Source organism: Podarcis bocagei (assembly GCF_964188305.1).
Source record: "Podarcis bocagei genome assembly, chromosome: 13".
Taxonomy (NCBI): domain Eukaryota; kingdom Metazoa; phylum Chordata; class Lepidosauria; order Squamata; family Lacertidae; genus Podarcis; species Podarcis bocagei.
The window spans coordinates 32957667-32977243 of NC_138138.1; the positions used below are offsets into that span (position 1 = coordinate 32957667).

At 41.7% G+C, this 19577-nt stretch overlaps 1 protein-coding gene across 4 annotated transcripts in view; it reads right to left on the minus strand.

Moving 5' to 3' along the window:
* Positions 1-6080: 6080 nt before the first annotated feature.
* The window catches only part of LOC308570564 (E3 ubiquitin-protein ligase TRIM39-like), a 121687-nt gene continuing 108190 nt past the window's right edge, over positions 6081-19577 (minus strand). For 2 of the 4 annotated variants that reach the window (XM_081165478.1, XM_081165479.1), the window contains 3 exons: positions 9584-9604; positions 8025-8051; positions 6081-7353 (listed from right to left, as the gene is read on the minus strand). In XM_081165478.1, coding sequence (XP_081021604.1) covers positions 6809-7353; positions 8025-8051; positions 9584-9604 — 593 coding nt within the window. In that variant the 3' untranslated portion in view covers positions 6081-6808. Of the gene's footprint in view, positions 7354-8024; positions 8052-9583; positions 9605-10274; positions 10296-19577 lie in introns of all 4 variants that reach the window. The other 2 variants (XM_081165473.1, XM_081165480.1) reach the window with 2 other exon arrangements.

Below are 19577 nucleotides of genomic sequence, written 5' to 3' on the forward strand. Positions count from 1 at the left end.
GTTGGATATTGTTTATGTGTGTGTGTATATAAATATTACTAGAACCACTTTATATGAGATTAAGAATGTACTCATTTCTTACTCGGCTTGTTAAAGTATTATCATTGTTGTTGTTTTGTATTTGAATTTCAAACTTCATGAGTCTACACATTTGAAAGTGAAACAGGGGCACCCACATTTAAGGTAGGGGCTTCAGTGCACTCTGGGACCTCCCAGGTATGCAGACGTGGATATATTTTGTATAAAACATGGAATGAGAACTGAGACTATTCATTGGCTTCCAGGGCCATGAGGCTGTCAGTGGGGAAGCAGAAATCAGCCTCTTGAGCCCCAAACACTATAAAGTATCCTTTAGGGTGAATTACAGTGGGATGACTACCAGAAACTGTTCACACATAAACACCAGTAAATCAGTTAGGCTGGGGGTGGGAGTGGGGAGGGGCTGTTGCTGTCTGTAACCCCTATCCCTGAACTGGCAAGTGAGTGTGGGCCCAAGTTTTGAGAATTAGGCCCTAAGTCGCATGATCATGCTAGATTGCAGTTGGAATAAGTGCATACCTCTCCTTGCCCCATCATGTCCCTACCACCCCCTTTTTACACTTACACTGACTTATGTTTCACCAGTGGGGATTTATGCTGATATATATCTCTAGCTCAGCCAGAACATGGATCTTAACCAGCATTGCCCTGGCTCAGCCCTGACTCAGCTGGGAAAATCTAACAACAACAACAACAACAACAACAACAACAACAACAACAACAACAACAACAACAATGTATTTATATGCCATCCATCTGACTGAGTTACCCCAGCCACTCTGGGTGGCTTCCAACAAATTAAAACACAACACGACATGAAATATTTAAAACATCCCTATACAGGGCTGCCTTCAAATGTCTTCTAAAAGTCAGATAGTTGTCTATTTCCTTGACATCTGATGGGAGGGTGTTGCACAGGGCAGGCGCAACTGCTGAGGGCTCTCTAAAGTCTCTTATTCGGACAGATCCTGGGCTTCGACCGCACTGCTATTTTAGAATATAGGATAATCTCCAACATTCTCATGTGAAAAGGAGAGATTGATATCGTCATCTTCCTATATAACAAACCAAAATGCAAAATACATTTGCCACTATTTCTATGCTTTCTATGATATCCATATTTATAGGCCTAGGATGTCAGCAAGCAGAATTCCCAGGTATTTTTATTGTGTTGAACAGACAAGTGTACCATTATTAACACAACAGAATGAACATCACTTTCATAATTCCATCTTACTGTATTGCTTTTGAAGCAGGTCCCCCCCCCAATTGTTTGTGGTATACTGCCTTCATTTATTTCTTTTTGTGGAAAGTATCGTGCAATGTTCTATTCTATTTTATTTATTGAAAGCATTTTAATGCCACCTCCATTTTTATTTAGAAATCTGGGGTTGTAAACTCTCAATTTAATCTTTTTAAAGTATAGAAGATTAATAGTTAGATGAGCAGAAAGATCTTATGAGCATAGGCGCCGACTCCATGGGGCTTGAGGGGGCTCGAGCCCCCTCAAAAAAATTTTGGGGGGGGCTCAGCCCCCCCAATAATCTCGGGCGGGCGCCCTTCCAGCAGAGCGCCGCCGCCGTCCCCCACCTCCTCCTCACCTGCTCCTTCGCCAGCCAGCCAGCCGCGCGCCCTAATCGGAGGCACTGCCGGAAATCCCGCGAGAACAGGGGAATCCCGACTGGCCACACCTCCCAGCCAGCCAATCGGCTGGCTGGGGGGCGTGGCTTGCCCTATTTAGGGCCGGAGCCACTTTATTTGCATATTCATGAGCTTATTTATTATTCATGAGCTTTCCCGGGGCCCCCCCCCAATATTTTTTCTAAGTCCGCGTCCCTGCTTATGAGGCAATCCTATGTCGTTTCCAATAGAATGAAAATCTGAGGATACAGCAACAGAATATTGGCCCGCATTCTTCAACAAGGAGTAGACTATTTATTGAGCATTTGGGGATATTGCTTTCTGGATGAAATAAGAGCCCCATCTTTACAAAAAAAAATCTGGTCAGCTCAACCTCTAATGGACAAACACAAAGTGTGAAGATAATTTTCACTTCAGGAGCCAAAGTTGCATTTAATAAGAAAACATGAGCAGGAAGTTCACCCAGAGAATGAAGAAAGAAAGAAAGAAAGGAAGGAAGGAAGGAAGGAAGGAAGGAAGGAAGGAAGGAAGGAAGGAAGGAAGGAAGTGCAGAGAGCAAGTGAAAACTTAATTGCAATGGAGGAGGAATATTCAAGCAGTTCTGTGAATTGCTCTATCGGCATGATTTTCTTTCTCATTGCTTTGCTTTCCTAGCACTTCTCTTTGTGCTCTTTTATACTGCATCTTAACATGTTTATTAGCTGTACGCACAATCCTGCCAGGGACGCGGACTTAGAAAAAATATTGGGGGGGCCCGGGAAAGCTCATGAATAATAAATAAGCTCATGAATATGCAAATAAAGTGGCTCCGGCCCTAAATAGGGCAAGCCACGCCCCCCAGCCAGCCGATTGGCTGGCTGGGAGGTGTGGCCAGTCGGGATTCCCCTGTTCTCGCGGGATTTCCGGCAGTGCCTCCGATTAGGGCGCGCGGCTGGCTGGCTGGCGAAGGAGCAGGTGAGGAGGAGGCGGGGGACGGCGGCGGCGCTCTGCTGGAAGGGCGCCCGCCCGAGATTATTGGGGGGGCTGAGCCCCCCCAAAAAATTTTTTTGAGGGGGCTCGAGCCCCCTCAAGCCCCATGGAGTCGGCGCCTATGAATCCTGCAGTTCTTTACATACTTACTGGTGTGTACAGGCTTCACAGGTCCAAACTCACCTGTCAAAGTGCAAAGCTCTGAATCTTGGTCATCACCCAAGCACCAGTGATTTGCAAACATAGCACCTGCAATGACATTCATGCAATATGTTAACACTATGTTTTAACAAGAAATAACAAGGGCAGAGCAACGATTTAAGAATTCTCCTAACCTACTGTTTTTACTTCAGTTTTTTTTGGAGTGGCTTAAGTGTTTTCTAACAATCCCTGGAAATTTTTAATAACCATATTCGTGAATTCCGTTCCCAGTTTCCCAAACTTACAGAGAATCCAAAAGAGATTCATCAGGGCAGAGCAGGAGTTGCCACTCTTGACTCTCAAATTCTTCTACTTCTCTCACAGACGAGATGGAAATGATCAAGACATTTGCAGCATGCATGTTTCTATCCCCTCCCCCAGGGCACACCCTCAGATGTGGCTGCAGCTACAAGTCAACGATGTATAATTTTTACACCATTCCTTCTGGTGAACTATTCAATGTACAGTGGTACATCGGGTTACAGATGCTTCATGTTACAGATACTTCAGGTTACAGACTCCGCTAACCCAGAAACAGTACCTCAGGTTAAGAACTTTGCTTCAGGATGAGAACAGAAATCGTGTGGCGGTGGCAGTGGCAGGCCCCATTAGCTAAAGTACCACAGTGTCTCTGACCCTCAGGCACATTCACTTAGAGAATAGTTGATGGTCAGAAAGGCAGCTTCTCATCTGTTATCCCATTTACCTCCCCACCAGAAACCCCTCTGAAAATGAGTAAATTAGTTCACATGATAGAGAGAAGATTCAGACATTAATCGTGGTTCATAATTCCTTCTAAGGATATAAATAGGAAGCATTTTTCCAGGATAAAATGAATGGGGCTGCACCCTAGCAGCTAATGCCCAAGATGCACACCCATGCACACAAACCACCCCCATGTAACATGGCCACCCCCATGCCACAGGGCCTCGGTCCATATTCTAGCAGTTTCTACTGTGAAACTGGGTAGAGCAAGTCCATTCACCCTTTTGGCATGGCAGCATTGTGGGACAGCAAAGGCTTCATTAAGGCCTCAACAAGGGAATTGTGACATCAGTGCCCCAGTGGCGGAGGCATAAGCTCTCACCACCTATCAAGAGTCGAACCCCAGCCTGTACCCCGGATAGGCAAATGATGATGCAGGCTCGGACATGGGCTGGGCCAGGGGGGCAGAACCAATGGAGCAGGCAGGCTTCCTTTGGTCATTCCCTCATCTTTTAAAGAACCTCACCTGGGGCCCTACCTGCTTTTCCTTCGTCGGGTTCTATCTGCCCATTTTCACCTCGTGACCATGCCTGCACCTTCCAACCCCCCCAACCCCCCACCGCCCAAGATCATTGCCACTTGTTTCGCCTCGCCTCGCCAGAGCATAGTCACACCTGAGCTGAAATCACTTTAAGCTGAACCAATTGTGAAGTCATTAGCTGTGAGGGTTTTGAGCTCCAGCCTGCCAGCTTCACAAACAGCAGAAAGATGTGCCAGAGGGATCATCTGTGGCGTGGAGAGTGGCAGCAGTGGCACGAGCACTTGGGCTGCAGGGTGGCATCGTCGTAATTATTTTGGCCTAGGAGCAGCAGTGGCTCGATCATCCTCAGCTAATGAAGTCTCCATTGTGCTATCTTTGAGTGTTCGGCCCATGGGCTCAGCTGGCAGGAGTGGCGCTACTTGCCTTATCAAAGCAGGTGATTGGAGGTAAACAAGAAACAAGAACAAAGCATCCTGCCATATTGTCAGTGCCATTTTAGATGTTTTAATTTTTTGTTAATGGCTTCTTAGAGTTTTATAGTATGGCTTTATGTTTGATTGCTATATGTTTGTTTTATATATTTTTAGTTATTTTAGTTATTTTATATATACAGTATATTTAGTCATATAGTGGTATACAAATATTTTTATAAATAAGTAAATAATAAAACAATACATTGCCATTTATTATTGTCATCTGAAGTTTTATCTCTCATTCTTTATGGGCTCTGTAAATTCAGAACTGGATAGTTAACTATTCCAATATGGTTTAACGACGAGGAGACTGGCAAAAGAGGTGGGGGGAAATTGTTGAAGAAGAAGGATGATTGTTCTCATATTGTTAACAGGATTCGACTGATTTCTATCTGTGGCACTACAAATAAGGTTTTTAAACACCAGTAATGGCTAAAAGTATGAGCAAATTAGCAATGGGAAACATTTGTTTTAATGTCGAAATGGATTTTAAAAACAGTTTTTCTTGCTAGAATGCCCAGCACTATTCCCACTACTTTGTCCAACATGGGAAGTGTATTGGCTTGTCATGGCAAGTATTATTCCTTCAGAAGACTGTATCAGAGGTTCTTCCAAAGGGCTTGAGAATCTAATACGGCTTCTGAAGGCTTGTCAAAACTACAATGTCATCTAAAGCAGCAGAAGTTCTATCCACATGTTGCTTCCGCATTCTGATCTGTACTGTAGGCCTGTATGATAAATTGGGTCCTCCCTTAAGGAGGGCACGTATTGCAGTGAGACCTGGAAAACCAATACTCTGTGTTGTGGGTGGGTACGATTAGTCAGCCACAACACCCGATTGGCAGGTCCCTCGAAGCTGGGTGCAATCTGGCCAATGGGATGCAGTCCAAACGGTTTGAGGGACCTATTTATGCCCATGCACATGACCCAGAGTTTCCTCTTTCAGCTCGTGCATTCGGAACACCTGCCCACCTCACCCTACTTTTAGGGCTTTGTGCTTGACCTTGTTATGTAATCGTGTGTCGTCTGTCATTGGGACAGGGGCACAGCAGGAATTTTCCCCACTTGGCTAATTGGCAGTTGCCATTTGGGTTTTGCTTGCCGTGTAGCAAATCGTCACACTTGGAAGGTTGCGGATAGGCTCTGGTTCAGGTGATAGGGATGGGAGAACGCTCTCGCCATCCCTGTGTGAAGGGTATTCCGTTAAAGGAATCGAGTCTGCCCATGGGTCCAAGGAAGGGCTTTTTCCGGAGCAGCCTGTAACTGTCTGCCTCCTTTACAGCAGGTGGGCCTGTGCCTTCCCAAAACTTGGCATTTTAAATTTAACAATTCTAAAATTATTATTATTATTATTATTATTATTATTATTATTATTATTCAAAATATAGTAATCAAATCAATAGTATTTACTATGAGTTTCCTTGTTGAACAATATACAACATTTATGCAGTCACTGAAATTTACTTTCCCTATTTATACATCCTTACAAGGAACAACAAGGCTTTGAATCATTTTTATGTTTTAAATTAGATTTTATTAAGTTTCAACATTTTTAACATATACAGTCAAAACACAGTTTCATATTTTATTTTTGTTGTCATGCCCCCCATTTTCCATGAAGTTGTTGTTTCTCTCTTTCTGCTGCACCCTATCTTCTACCTATCAAATCATAACCACAATATTATAATCAAATCTATTATATTTCTAATCTAATCTAACCATTTCAACCTTTGTCTCCCATTCTAATATTAATTTATACATTTTTGAAATCCGCTTTTCTTTTCCTTCAAGTAAAATCAGAACTTCATTCTATAAACGCCTTTTTAAATTATTCATTAATTTGATCATATTGAAACCAATCCATTACCCATTCTTGGATTTCTTCAAACTTTTTCAATTTGTATACGTTTGCAGAAAAACTCAGTATGTCTCTATATCTGCCCCAAATCTCCATCATATTAAGTTTCTTTTGTGTACTGGTTTCTACAGAGGGAAGCCATAAAGGTGTTTCCCTTTCAAGTAGATCTTGGAATCTTGTCCACATTCCATATGCTTTGAATCATTTCTACTTCTTAGATGTGGGAGCATGATGGAATTTATTGATGCCATTGTGTCTACTCTGTTTATTTCATTTTTTGGCACCTGGATTTATACCACTATCCTGGCTAAACGAAAGGGCTTCATTAATTCTGAGCTATTCCAGGGCTAGCTGGTATGTTTTCCCATTCTGTACCCACAATCAGTCTTCCAAATTCAGTGGAAGAATCCTTAGTGGAGAACTATCTTGCTCTGCAGTCACAGATCCTGTGGAGAAGAAGGGATAAAGCTCCCCAACACCAAGTGTTTTATAAGTGTGCAATTTCCTTTTGCTGCAGACATCATAAAAAGATAAGCTTCCAGCTGATTTATCTAGGAATATTCCTAATTTTGTAAGCTTTCCGTTCACTTTCAGGTGGGTCCAATGCTCTGTCCGAGCCCAGTAATCTTTCCCATCATCACATCCTATGACCCAGTAACCATTCTCAGGAGACAGGGTGATCTCCCCCTTTCTAGAAGCGGTTGCAGAGGCAACTCCCAAGTCCCAGGTTTTCTTCTGACCAATCCCCACCTCCCAGTAATGTCTGCCTTCCAAAAATCCACATTTTGCCAGAATGAATGTGCAGGAGTCAAACCGCTCCTCCCAGTCAGAAACCTTAGAAACAATTCCTGTGTTCCAAACACTTTTGCCATCTTCGGACACTTCTAGCTTTGGGTGAGCTGTCCTGGGGTCCAAGATCACATCAGCTGCAACAAAAAGAAAGGCCTTGATTCAAAGTCACAGACTAAGTGAAAGATGAAATTAACGTATAAATTACGTAAGGTGGTCTGTGGGCATCTCTCTTTTAAGTCACCCATCTGTGGACCACACTCTCAACTGTATGTCAGACAGCTGCATATTCCTGCATTGCAGGGAGTTGGACCAGCTGATTCTCAGGGTCCCTTGCAACTCTGCAATTCTAGAATTTCATGATATGCTGACTAATACAAATATCTATCCAATTTTTTTGCATTGCATGATTCACCCTCTCTCTCCAATGCTCCCTAAGCACATTCTGGTCACATTAATGATGGTCATCCTCACTTTTGCATGTGCTTACCTGTCAGTCCATTTTCACATTGATCTACCCTTCCTGTATACCTATTGAAACACATTTTATAAAATGTTTCCCCTCAAAATGTGCATTTAAATATGTCCATGCTTTTCTTAAGCCAAACAGTATTAGATAAGTAAACTAGTCCAGTAGGTTTGGATCTGGACTAAACTCCAGTCAGCCACAAACAGTATGACCAATAGCCAGGGATGTTGGGATTTGCAGTCTATCACCAAATGGCAGTACGCAGGTTGAGCTACCCATTATAGGATGATTTGAAGAAGCCCAATATCCATTCTGCACATGATTTTGCATCTTCCTCACCTCTGTAGCAACGGGCATCTGAGAATTCTGTGAATAAAATAATGAACAGAAAGTTTCATTGGCAAGAATGTGATGGGTACTTTTACCAGTGCTTTTTTTCTTAAAAATGTTTAGGGGTACTCTCATTTTGACTGAAGAAAATCACCATTTTATAGTTCAAATCGTGGTAAATAAATACAGTAAATGGACAAATGGACAAAGATTCACAAAATGTTTAGGGGTATGCGTAGTACTGTATCCCTAAGTCCCCCCAGAAAAAAGCACTGACTTTTACTCATTTTACAACCTACAAAACAGGCACAATTTTTTTTTTGCACAGTTAAAATATTTCTCCTCTACCCATCAAAACTACATCAACACCATGGGTTAACCATGCTTAGAACATACTGCTTGAAATCAGTTGGGTTTAACTTAGTTTCGACTCAGTTACATCTTTTTGATGTCAATAGGTCTTTGCTATGTATGACCCAAGCCTTCTTCCACTGTGGTAAAAGTGTGTGGTGGGTCAGGAGGTGCATGTGTAAGCCCCACACCCCCACATCCTTATGCTCATGGGCTCCTATCTGATTCCAAGAAAATCAGTTTGTAATCTAGAATTAGTAACAAATGCTTGTACCCAAAGAACCCCTTCCACAGATGGAAGTCTTCTTCTGTCAAATGCCTAATTTATGTTTTTAATTTTGCATATTGTATATTTTATTGTTGTAAGATGCTTTGATACCTCTATGGGATATGCATTTTATAATAAATAGGATACTTCTTCCATCAGAGGAAGGGAACCTTTGGTTCAGGTTGAATCAAAATGGAAGGGTTTGCAGGGAGGAGGGTAAATGGAGAAATGTTTTAGATTTCATGTGTAAGCCCCACCCCCCACATCCTTATGTACATGGGCGCCTAATTTAGTCATCCCTTTGCAGGTCTAAAGGGGGCTTTAATCTGCTTTCAACTGAACATAAGCTTAGTGTGCCGCTGAGAACTCCGCCTTGTTAGGGCAGCAAATTCAGATGGTGTTTAATTAAATGCTCAAAGAAGCTGTCTTCGAAACATTTTCACCCCATGCACTAAGGTCTGGAAGATCCTGTATGTAGATGGATATTGTGGGTGGGTGGGGTTTGTTTGTGTTTGTTTGTTCAATAAACCATCATTTATCAAAGGACCACCATCAATACAATTATAATAATACATGTTTCATTAAAAATATTTATTCTAAAAGCCTAAGTTAGTATCTACTCATCTGAGGCACAAATATAAAGCATAATATAATATATTTCTAAGATGAGGGAAATGCAGCACTGATAGCTTTTTCAAAACTCTGCACAGATATGATATGAAATGAAATTTAGCAGCTGCTGAAATTTCTTTATGTCCAAAACTGATGAAAATTTGATAATACAAAAGCTTGAAGTGTGTCTCTTCTTTGGAACACAGCCTTTTTTGTCAATTCCTGGACTAAGTGCAAAGAAAACGGGGGAATGAAGTGGTTGTGGCAAGTGTGGTATTTTTTATGATTCATGAATATTTATTTTCGCAACAAATATACAAAATGTTAGATTACTTACCTTTTTCAATCTTCAAGATTTCTGCAAAATAAAATTTGCATGGCTTAGAAATGAAGAGCCTCATTCAAATTAAAAAAGAAAAACAAATTGCAAGAAAATCAGTTTGTAATCTAGAATTAGTAACAAAGACTTGTACCCAAAGGACCTCTTCCACTGACAGAAGTCTTCTTCTGTCAAATGTTTAATTCATGTTTTAAAATTTGCATATTGTATATTTTATTGTTGTAAGATGCTTTGATACCTCTATAGGATATGCATTTTATAATAAATAAATATAATACCCCTTTTTCAGAGGAAGGGAACCTTTGGTTCAGGTTGAGTCAAAATGAAGGGGAGGAGGGTAAAGGGGGAAATATTTTAAGTGGGTGCATTACTTGCATTGGTGGTTTTTCTTAAGTCTTTGGTGTCAAAAGTGCCTCTTTTCTCTTTTCCGATTTATAGAGACAGAGAGCACTGCTAACTGCCATGTCAAGACCAAGTATGGCTGTTTGGCAATGACACAACATTCATTGCACAGATCAAAACCAAACTAGACACTTGATGCCCCTATTTTCATCAGAGAAATGTTGGAGGGTATGATATGGTTCTGGGGCAGACCCAAGCTGCTCAGCAAACATACATAGGATGGCAAAATGGAGGAAGCCACTTGGATTCTGCATGTTCAAAAACTGAAAGATTTTGCAAGACTTACCATTCTCTGCTATTAATTTATCTGCAAAAGAGGGCAGGGGGAGAAAGAAAAGAATGACTTACATATATATATATATATATATATATATATATATATATATATATGCTTTCGTAGATTTTCACGGGTACAGGAATGCAGGTTTTGGTGTTTTCGGGTATCTTCCCGTGTAAGAGTTGGGGTGTCTAGGCGACGTTTCGACGAGGTCTCACTCGTCATCTTCAGGCTGGTGCTTTCGGCTTCTTGTTACTAGAACAGAGCAGGATCTCAGTGTTTGAGTTCCTATAAATACTGTTGAGGGGGTGTGGTGTATAGCCTCCAACGTTCTGGGCAGAGAGGAAGTTCCCAGGTTATTGTGCCTTTTCTTCTTTTGTTCATTAATTACTTGAGGGATATCTTGAGTGATTTCTTGAGTGATATTCTGAGTACCACTTAGGAGGGTCATTAGGTGTGGATTAGTTGCTAAAGCTTTCGTGTCTTGACCTCTTGAGCTTGTGAAGAGTTTTTCTGAGTTTTTCTGAGAAGAGTTTTTCTGAGAAGATGGCTGTACTGCACTTAGTTGTGCTCTGGCTTGGCTTCGTGTATAGGGGCGAGCTGTGGTTTTGTGCCCTGTGCCTACATCCCGATGACCTACTTGTGAGCTTCGATGTTGTATCTCTCTTCACACAAGTGCCCATTAATGAAGCCTTGACAGCCATTCAAAACAAATACAATCCCCCCGAATACATCCTGGACCTGACCAACCACTGCCTAACCAACACGTACTTCATCCACAATGGACAAAGATACAAACAGATAGAAGGAGCACCTATGGGATCACCCCTCTCACCGGTCATCGCAAATCTGTACATGGAACACTTTGAAACCAATGCTTTAGACAAGTCAGAACACAAACCCAAACTTTGGCTCAGATATGTTGACGACACCTTTGTAATTTGGCCACACGGGAAGGAAAAACTAGATAGCTTCCTCACACATCTCAACAGCCTACACCCCAAAATACAATTCACTATGGAAATAGAAGCCAACAACCAACTTCCCTTCCTTGACGTCCTAATCTACAAAAAACCTGATGGCTCCCTAGGACACACTATCTACCGGAAAAAAACACACACCAACCGCTACTTACATGCACAATCACACCACCACCCTGCACAAATAAACTCCGTAGCCAAGACTCTCATCTCCAGAACCAAACGCCTGGCTGACGAAGACCACTTGACAACTGAGTTACAGAATCTCTCAAATGTGTTAATCGCCAACGGATACCAGCAAAACAGGGTTACGAAGCTAATCCAAAAAGAAACACCCCCCAAAAACCAAGACACAGAAGAAAACAATGGCATGGCCCTCCTTCCTTATATCAAGGGCACCACAGATAAAATTAGCAAAATCCTCCATAAACACAATATCAAAACAGCCTTTTGCACCAACCAAAAAATAGCCAATATCCTCAGAAACCCAAAAGATAAAATCCAGTTAGAAAACCAAGGGGTCTATGAAATACCCTGCAAAGTCTGCCCAGCCACGTACATTGGACAAACAAACAGACGAATAAATGCACGTATCGCAGAACACAAGAATGCCGTCAAAAAAGAAGAAAAAACTTCCTCTCTTTACCAACACATGAAAGAAACAGGACACGAAATTAATTTTGCAGATTCCAAATTGCTCTTTAACATGGAACATCACCACAAGAGAATAATCATGGAAGCCATCGAGATAGAGAAACACCCTCACAACATGAACAAGCGTGACGACACGTCCCGCCTGCCAGACATCTGGAAATTAGCCCTCCCCACAAAAACCGACACCAGAACCAGAGGCACACAGAACGCCATCTCCAATCAACCACACCAGACCCAAACCCAGACCCTCTCCACAGATAAATTACAGATACCATCCAGTAGCCAAACCATAGTGGCACCTCCGGATGCTGCACCCCCCTGCAATCCCTACACAGATCTGGCTGGCACAGGGCACAAAACCACAGCTCGCCCCTATACACGAAGCCAAGCCAGAGCACAACTAAGTGCAGTACAGCCATCTTCTCAGAAAAACTCTTCTCAGAAAAACTCAGAAAAACTCTTCACAAGCTCAAGAGGTCAAGACACGAAAGCTTTAGCAACTAATCCACACCTAATGACCCTCCTAAGTGGTACTCAGAATATCACTCAAGAAATCACTCAAGATATCCCTCAAGTAATTAATGAACAAAAGAAGAAAAGGCACAATAACCTGGGAACTTCCTCTCTGCCCAGAACGTTGGAGGCTATACACCACACCCCCTCAACAGTATTTATAGGAACTCAAACACTGAGATCCTGCTCTGTTCTAGTAACAAGAAGCCGAAAGCACCAGCCTGAAGATGACGAGTGAGACCTCGTCGAAACGTCGCCTAGACACCCCAACTCTTACACGGGAAGATACCCGAAAACACCAAAACCTGCATTCCTGTACCCGTGAAAATCTACGAAAGCAAATATCTCACCTCTACGGGGAGGAAACCTTCCAGCTGACAAGAACCTACGAGAAACTAGAAATCCGAAGAGCCACCATCTTATGTGATCTCTTGTTCCTACGCAACTGCCGAGACAACAACTTAATTCCCACATGCTTCCAACTTAAATTCCACTCTAAAACCCCAGCTACCGAAAGGATCCTGAAACGAACTGAACTATCCCTAATCAGAAACGAACTACATAAGAAAAGATACCTACTAAACCAAACCAACAAAGATCTGCTCACTCTTCACCTCAAACTCTGTAACAAAATCCACCCTGCACTCTGGGACAAATGCAAACAACTAGCCGTTTGGAGAGCTGAAACAGAGTCCTCACATAAGACAGACACACACACCAACAAACTCCACAAACTAGAGAAACGCCAGAAGCCCAGCCACCCTCCACAACAACCCATGAAACAAACAGTACATAACATATCAGACAGGATCCTCACCTCAACTGAAACCAAAGTACTCTCCAAAGGCTTCAACTTTGCAGTCGCCCCGAGACGCATCCCCACGGAAAACATCATATGCGGAGTCGAAGCTAGCCTAACCAAAATCAACCCAGATGAAGCCAATAAAATCAGACTCGAAGTCACCAACATCCTCTGCTCCAGCAAACCACCCAGAAGCAATTTACACAAAGAAGAACAGAAAGCACTCACCAACCTGAAGAAAGACAACAACATAATCATTCTCCCAGCAGACAAAGGTAATGCCACTGTTGTGATGAACACATCGGACTACCAAGCAAAACTATCAAATCTACTCCAAGACCCTACCTACCAACCTATAAAAACAGATCCCACCACCTATCTGGAAAAAACCACCAAATCCAAAATAAAAGCCTCTCCTATCAGTGAAGAAATCCAGCTAAGAATCATCCCCAGAGAAAAATCATCCAGATGCCCCAAACTCTACGGTCTCCCCAAGATACACAAAGAAGGAACACCACTCAGACCAATAGTCAGCTCCATAGGCTCACCTCTACAAAATCTCGCTAAATTTCTCGCTAAGCAACTTCAGCCCTATGCAGAATCTATCGCTTCACACGTTACAAACTCCTTCCAGTTCATAGAAACAATAAAGAAGCAAAACCTACATCCCGATGACCTACTTGTGAGCTTCGATGTTGTATCTCTCTTCACACAAGTGCCCATTAATGAAGCCTTGACAGCCATTCAAAACAAATACAATCCCCCCGAATACATCCTGGACCTGACCAACCACTGCCTAACCAACACGTACTTCATCCACAATGGACAAAGATACAAACAGATAGAAGGAGCACCTATGGGATCACCCCTCTCACCGGTCATCGCAAATCTGTACATGGAACACTTTGAAACCAATGCTTTAGACAAGTCAGAACACAAACCCAAACTTTGGCTCAGATATGTTGACGACACCTTTGTAATTTGGCCACACGGGAAGGAAAAACTAGATAGCTTCCTCACACATCTCAACAGCCTACACCCCAAAATACAATTCACTATGGAAATAGAAGCCAACAACCAACTTCCCTTCCTTGACGTCCTAATCTACAAAAAACCTGATGGCTCCCTAGGACACACTATCTACCGGAAAAAAACACACACCAACCGCTACTTACATGCACAATCACACCACCACCCTGCACAAATAAACTCCGTAGCCAAGACTCTCATCTCCAGAACCAAACGCCTGGCTGACGAAGACCACTTGACAACTGAGTTACAGAATCTCTCAAATGTGTTAATCGCCAACGGATACCAGCAAAACAGGGTTACGAAGCTAATCCAAAAAGAAACACCCCCCAAAAACCAAGACACAGAAGAAAACAATGGCATGGCCCTCCTTCCTTATATCAAGGGCACCACAGATAAAATTAGCAAAATCCTCCATAAACACAATATCAAAACAGCCTTTTGCACCAACCAAAAAATAGCCAATATCCTCAGAAACCCAAAAGATAAAATCCAGTTAGAAAACCAAGGGGTCTATGAAATACCCTGCAAAGTCTGCCCAGCCACGTACATTGGACAAACAAACAGACGAATAAATGCACGTATCGCAGAACACAAGAATGCCGTCAAAAAAGAAGAAAAAACTTCCTCTCTTTACCAACACATGAAAGAAACAGGACACGAAATTAATTTTGCAGATTCCAAATTGCTCTTTAACATGGAACATCACCACAAGAGAATAATCATGGAAGCCATCGAGATAGAGAAACACCCTCACAACATGAACAAGCGTGACGACACGTCCCGCCTGCCAGACATCTGGAAATTAGCCCTCCCCACAAAAACCGACACCAGAACCAGAGGCACACAGAACGCCATCTCCAATCAACCACACCAGACCCAAACCCAGACCCTCTCCACAGATAAATTACAGATACCATCCAGTAGCCAAACCATAGTGGCACCTCCGGATGCTGCACCCCCCTGCAATCCCTACACAGATCTGGCTGGCACAGGGCACAAAACCACAGCTCGCCCCTATACACGAAGCCAAGCCAGAGCACAACTAAGTGCAGTACAGCCATCTTCTCAGAAAAACTCTTCTCAGAAAAACTCAGAAAAACTCTTCACAAGCTCAAGAGGTCAAGACACGAAAGCTTTAGCAACTAATCCACACCTAATGACCCTCCTAAGTGGTACTCAGAATATCACTCAAGAAATCACTCAAGATATCCCTCAAGTAATTAATGAACAAAAGAAGAAAAGGCACAATAACCTGGGAACTTCCTCTCTGCCCAGAACGTTGGAGGCTATACACCACACCCCCTCAACAGTATTTATAGGAACTCAAACACTGAGATCCTGCTCTGTTCTAGTAACAAGAAGCCGAAAGCACCAGCCTGAAGATGACGAGTGAGACCTCGTCGAAACGTCGCCTAGACACCCCAACTCTTACACGGGAAGATACCCGAAAACACCAAAACCTGCATATATATATATATATATATATATGTAGGTTTTGGTGTCTTCGGGTGTCTTCCCGTGTAAGAGTTGGGGTGTCTAGGCGACGTTTCGACGAGGTCTCACTCGTCATCTTCAGGCTGGTGCTTTCGGCTTCTTGTTACTAGAACAGAGCAGGATCTCAGTGTTTGAGTTCCTATAAATACTGTTGAGGGGGTGTGGTGTATAGCCTCCAACGTTCTGGGCAGATAGGAAGTTCCTAGGTTAATGTGCCTTTTCTTCTTTTGTTCATTAATTACTTGAGGGATATCTTGAGTGATTACTTGAGTGATATTCTGAGTACCACTTAGGAGGGTCATTAGGTGTGGATTAGTTGCTAAAGCTTTCGTGTCTTGACCTCTTGACCTTGTGAAGAGTTTTTCTGAGAAGATGGCTGTACTGCACTTAGTTGTGCTCTGGCTTGGCTTCGTGTATAGGGCACAAAACCACAGCTCGCCCCTATACACGAAGCCAAGCCAGAGCACAACTAAGTGCAGTACAGCCATCTTCTCAGAAAAACTCTTCACAAGGTCAAGAGGTCAAGACACGAAAGCTTTAGCAACTAATCCACACCTAATGACCCTCCTAAGTGGTACTCAGAATATCACTCAAGTAATCACTCAAGATATCCCTCAAGTAATTAATGAACAAAAGAAGAAAAGGCACATTAACCTAGGAACTTCCTATCTGCCCAGAACGTTGGAGGCTATACACCACACCCCCTCAACAGTATTTATAGGAACTCAAACACTGAGATCCTGCTCTGTTCTAGTAACAAGAAGCCGAAAGCACCAGCCTGAAGATGACGAGTGAGACCTCGTCGAAACGTCGCCTAGACACCCCAACTCTTACACGGGAAGACACCCGAAGACACCAAAACCTACATTCCTGTACCCGTGAAAATCTACGAAAGCAAATATATATATATATATATACACACACATATACATACACACACACACACACACAATTTTAATTCATTTTTTAACATATCATTTCCAACAGTCATTTAACATAACTTCTTATCTTATACAATATTTTAGACTTCCGTAAACAACCTCTGAAAATTTTTCGTTCTTTATCACTTGTTCTGCATTTCTTAATTTCTCTATTACTTTTAATTATCATTAACTAATAATTCTCTTCATAGTCTTCCTTACAATATTTCACATAATCCTCCTTACAGAACTTCTTGCAGTCCTACTAGTGTAATCTGTTTATTACAATTGCTTTTCAAATAGTTCAGATATTTACTCCAGTCTTCGAAGAATCTCTGGTCCTGCAGGTTTCAAATCCTTCCTGTTAATTTATCTAATTCTGCACAGTCCATTAATTTCATTTGCCATTCTTCTTTCGTCAGTAATTCTTCTGGCTTCCATTTTTGTGCCAATAATATTCTTGCTGCCATTGCTGCATATAAAAACAACTTACAATTCTGTCTATTTATATCCTCCCCTACAATGCCACGTAAAAAGGCTTCTGGTTTTTTAGCAAATGTATATTTCAACATCTTTTTCATCTCATTGTATATCATCTCCCAGAAGTGTTTCACTTTCTTACATTCCCACCACATGTGGTTAAAAGTTCCTTCTTTTTCTGTACATTTCCAACATTTATTACTTATTTTATACATTTTTTTAAAAATCATTTTTATTAAGTTTCCCATTTTAACAATCCAATCAAATCACATTTAATGTTACAAATTATACAAATACATATCAAACAGTCCAAATATTCTGCCTAAATTATAATTTTTTTTGTTGGGACTTCCCATGCTTCAAGTTCGGGGGGGGGGGGGCTCTGATCATCTCATATCTCTACTGCCTTGAATAGTCTTTCCAATAGTTCCTTTAAATCTTCCTGTTGTTAACCTTCCTTTTTTCATGGCCTCTGAGTTGTTTCCACAAGCGAGTTGAAATAAGCAATGATATGTTTCTGTGCGGGTTTCATGTATGACGCTCTGTGATGTTGCAGAATCTCCTCACACGCTGGTGTTTATGCCGAATCAATCCAAAAGTCATTTCGCTGCTGGAAGACACCATCCTCTCTCAGTTCCGATGAAATCAAATCTAGGCATTTGCTCATTAATTTTCCCAGACTGGTTGCATCAAATATTAGCCTTTTCAGGGGAGATTTACCAAATCGGACTTGAAATACAGATATAATGCATATTGTTGTTAGCCGCCCTGAGCCTGGCTTCGGCTGGGGAGGGCAGGATATAAATAAAAAAAATTATTATTAAGAGCTCACCTCCCCCTATGACTATTTATAACTGTGCAGCTCGGTCTTATTTCGTAATGGGGGCTTCCCAATTACTAAGAACCCGTCCAAAGTTTTTTGAAGTCTCTCCGGTGGCTAACGAGATCCTGCTTCTTTCTAAAATCAGTATCTGGAGGGTCTTTTATCTTCTTCCAAGCAATTCAAAAAACAGAAGCTTTAATTAAATAATATTGTTATTGCCACACAGTTTATATTTTCATCTCATTTGCTATAAATAATGTAAATGGTTCTTTTTTGGGGGGTTGCCAAGTATTATAATAAATCAGAGTATAATAGTAAAAAAGGCTTTAACCACCCCCCCCTTTCCATTCCATTCCAACATACCAACTTAGATGTTATCCTTCTTCCACTCCGTCTCTTTTGGCATCTCAGTGGCTGGCTTAATTGGCAGATTAATTTCCCCCTCCTCACTTGAGGCATGTCCAAAACTTAAATCCAATTTTTCATCTTAAGTAATGGAACTTGGTGCGCTCGTGGGGACAGCATCCAGAAGATCCGAACTCCCTCGGGGGCTTTCCATCCAGTGCCCCCACCCCCTTCTTCTTTATGAACTTGGGGGTGGTTTACTGGGCAGATGAGACTGCATTTTCCCTTACACCGGGAAGAATTTGGGAGGCTGATTAGTCCCATCTCAGCCTCTAATTACCCCATGGGAACTGGAGCGATGGTATTGTCAGCCATCTTCTGCGGCGCCTCAAGTGGAAGTTCTATTTTATACATTTTAGCTAATTTCACAGGGGTGATATACCACCTATACATCATTTTCATCACATTTTCTTTCAAAGCATTGCATGCTGTAAATTTTAATCCTTCTTTCCACAGTTTTTCCAATCTTTTAATTGTATATTATACCCAAAATCTTTGGCCCAATGTATCATAACCGACTTTACCTCTGTATCTTTCAAATGCCATTTGAGCAGCAATTTATACATTTTAGACAAAATTTTATAATCATTATACAATATTTCTATTTCAAATTTTGATTTATTATCATCAAATCCTCTTTCCTTCAAATCCTATTTAATCATTTCATCGACTTGGCGATAGTGCAGCCAATCATTCACGTATCCTTTAACCTCTTCATAGGGTTTCAGTTTCCATTTACTTCCTTCCTTTTGTATTAATTTTTCATATGTGACCCAATTTTTACTCATATTTGTCTTTTTCACACTCATCGCTTCTAATGGGGAAACCCACCACGGTGTTTTACGTTGTAATAGGTTTTTATACCTATCCCATATTTCAAATAGAGATCTTCGGAATATATGGTTACCAAGAATAAGCAACCAACCAAAGCAACCAACCAAATCTATTATCATAACCCTCCAAATCTAACAGATCTGTATTTTCTAACATCCATTCCTTTAACCAATAGAGGCAGGACGCTTCATAATCCAATTTCAAGTCTGGCAGGGTGAAGCCTCCTCTTTCTTTAACATCTGTTTCCCCTGCCATCTTCTGCCATTCCTTAAAAATTGCTGCCCCCTTGATTATTGGAATTGCTTGATATAAAAATAACATCTTTGGTAGCACATTCATTTTAATGACAGAAATCGTTCCCCATACTTCAAGATC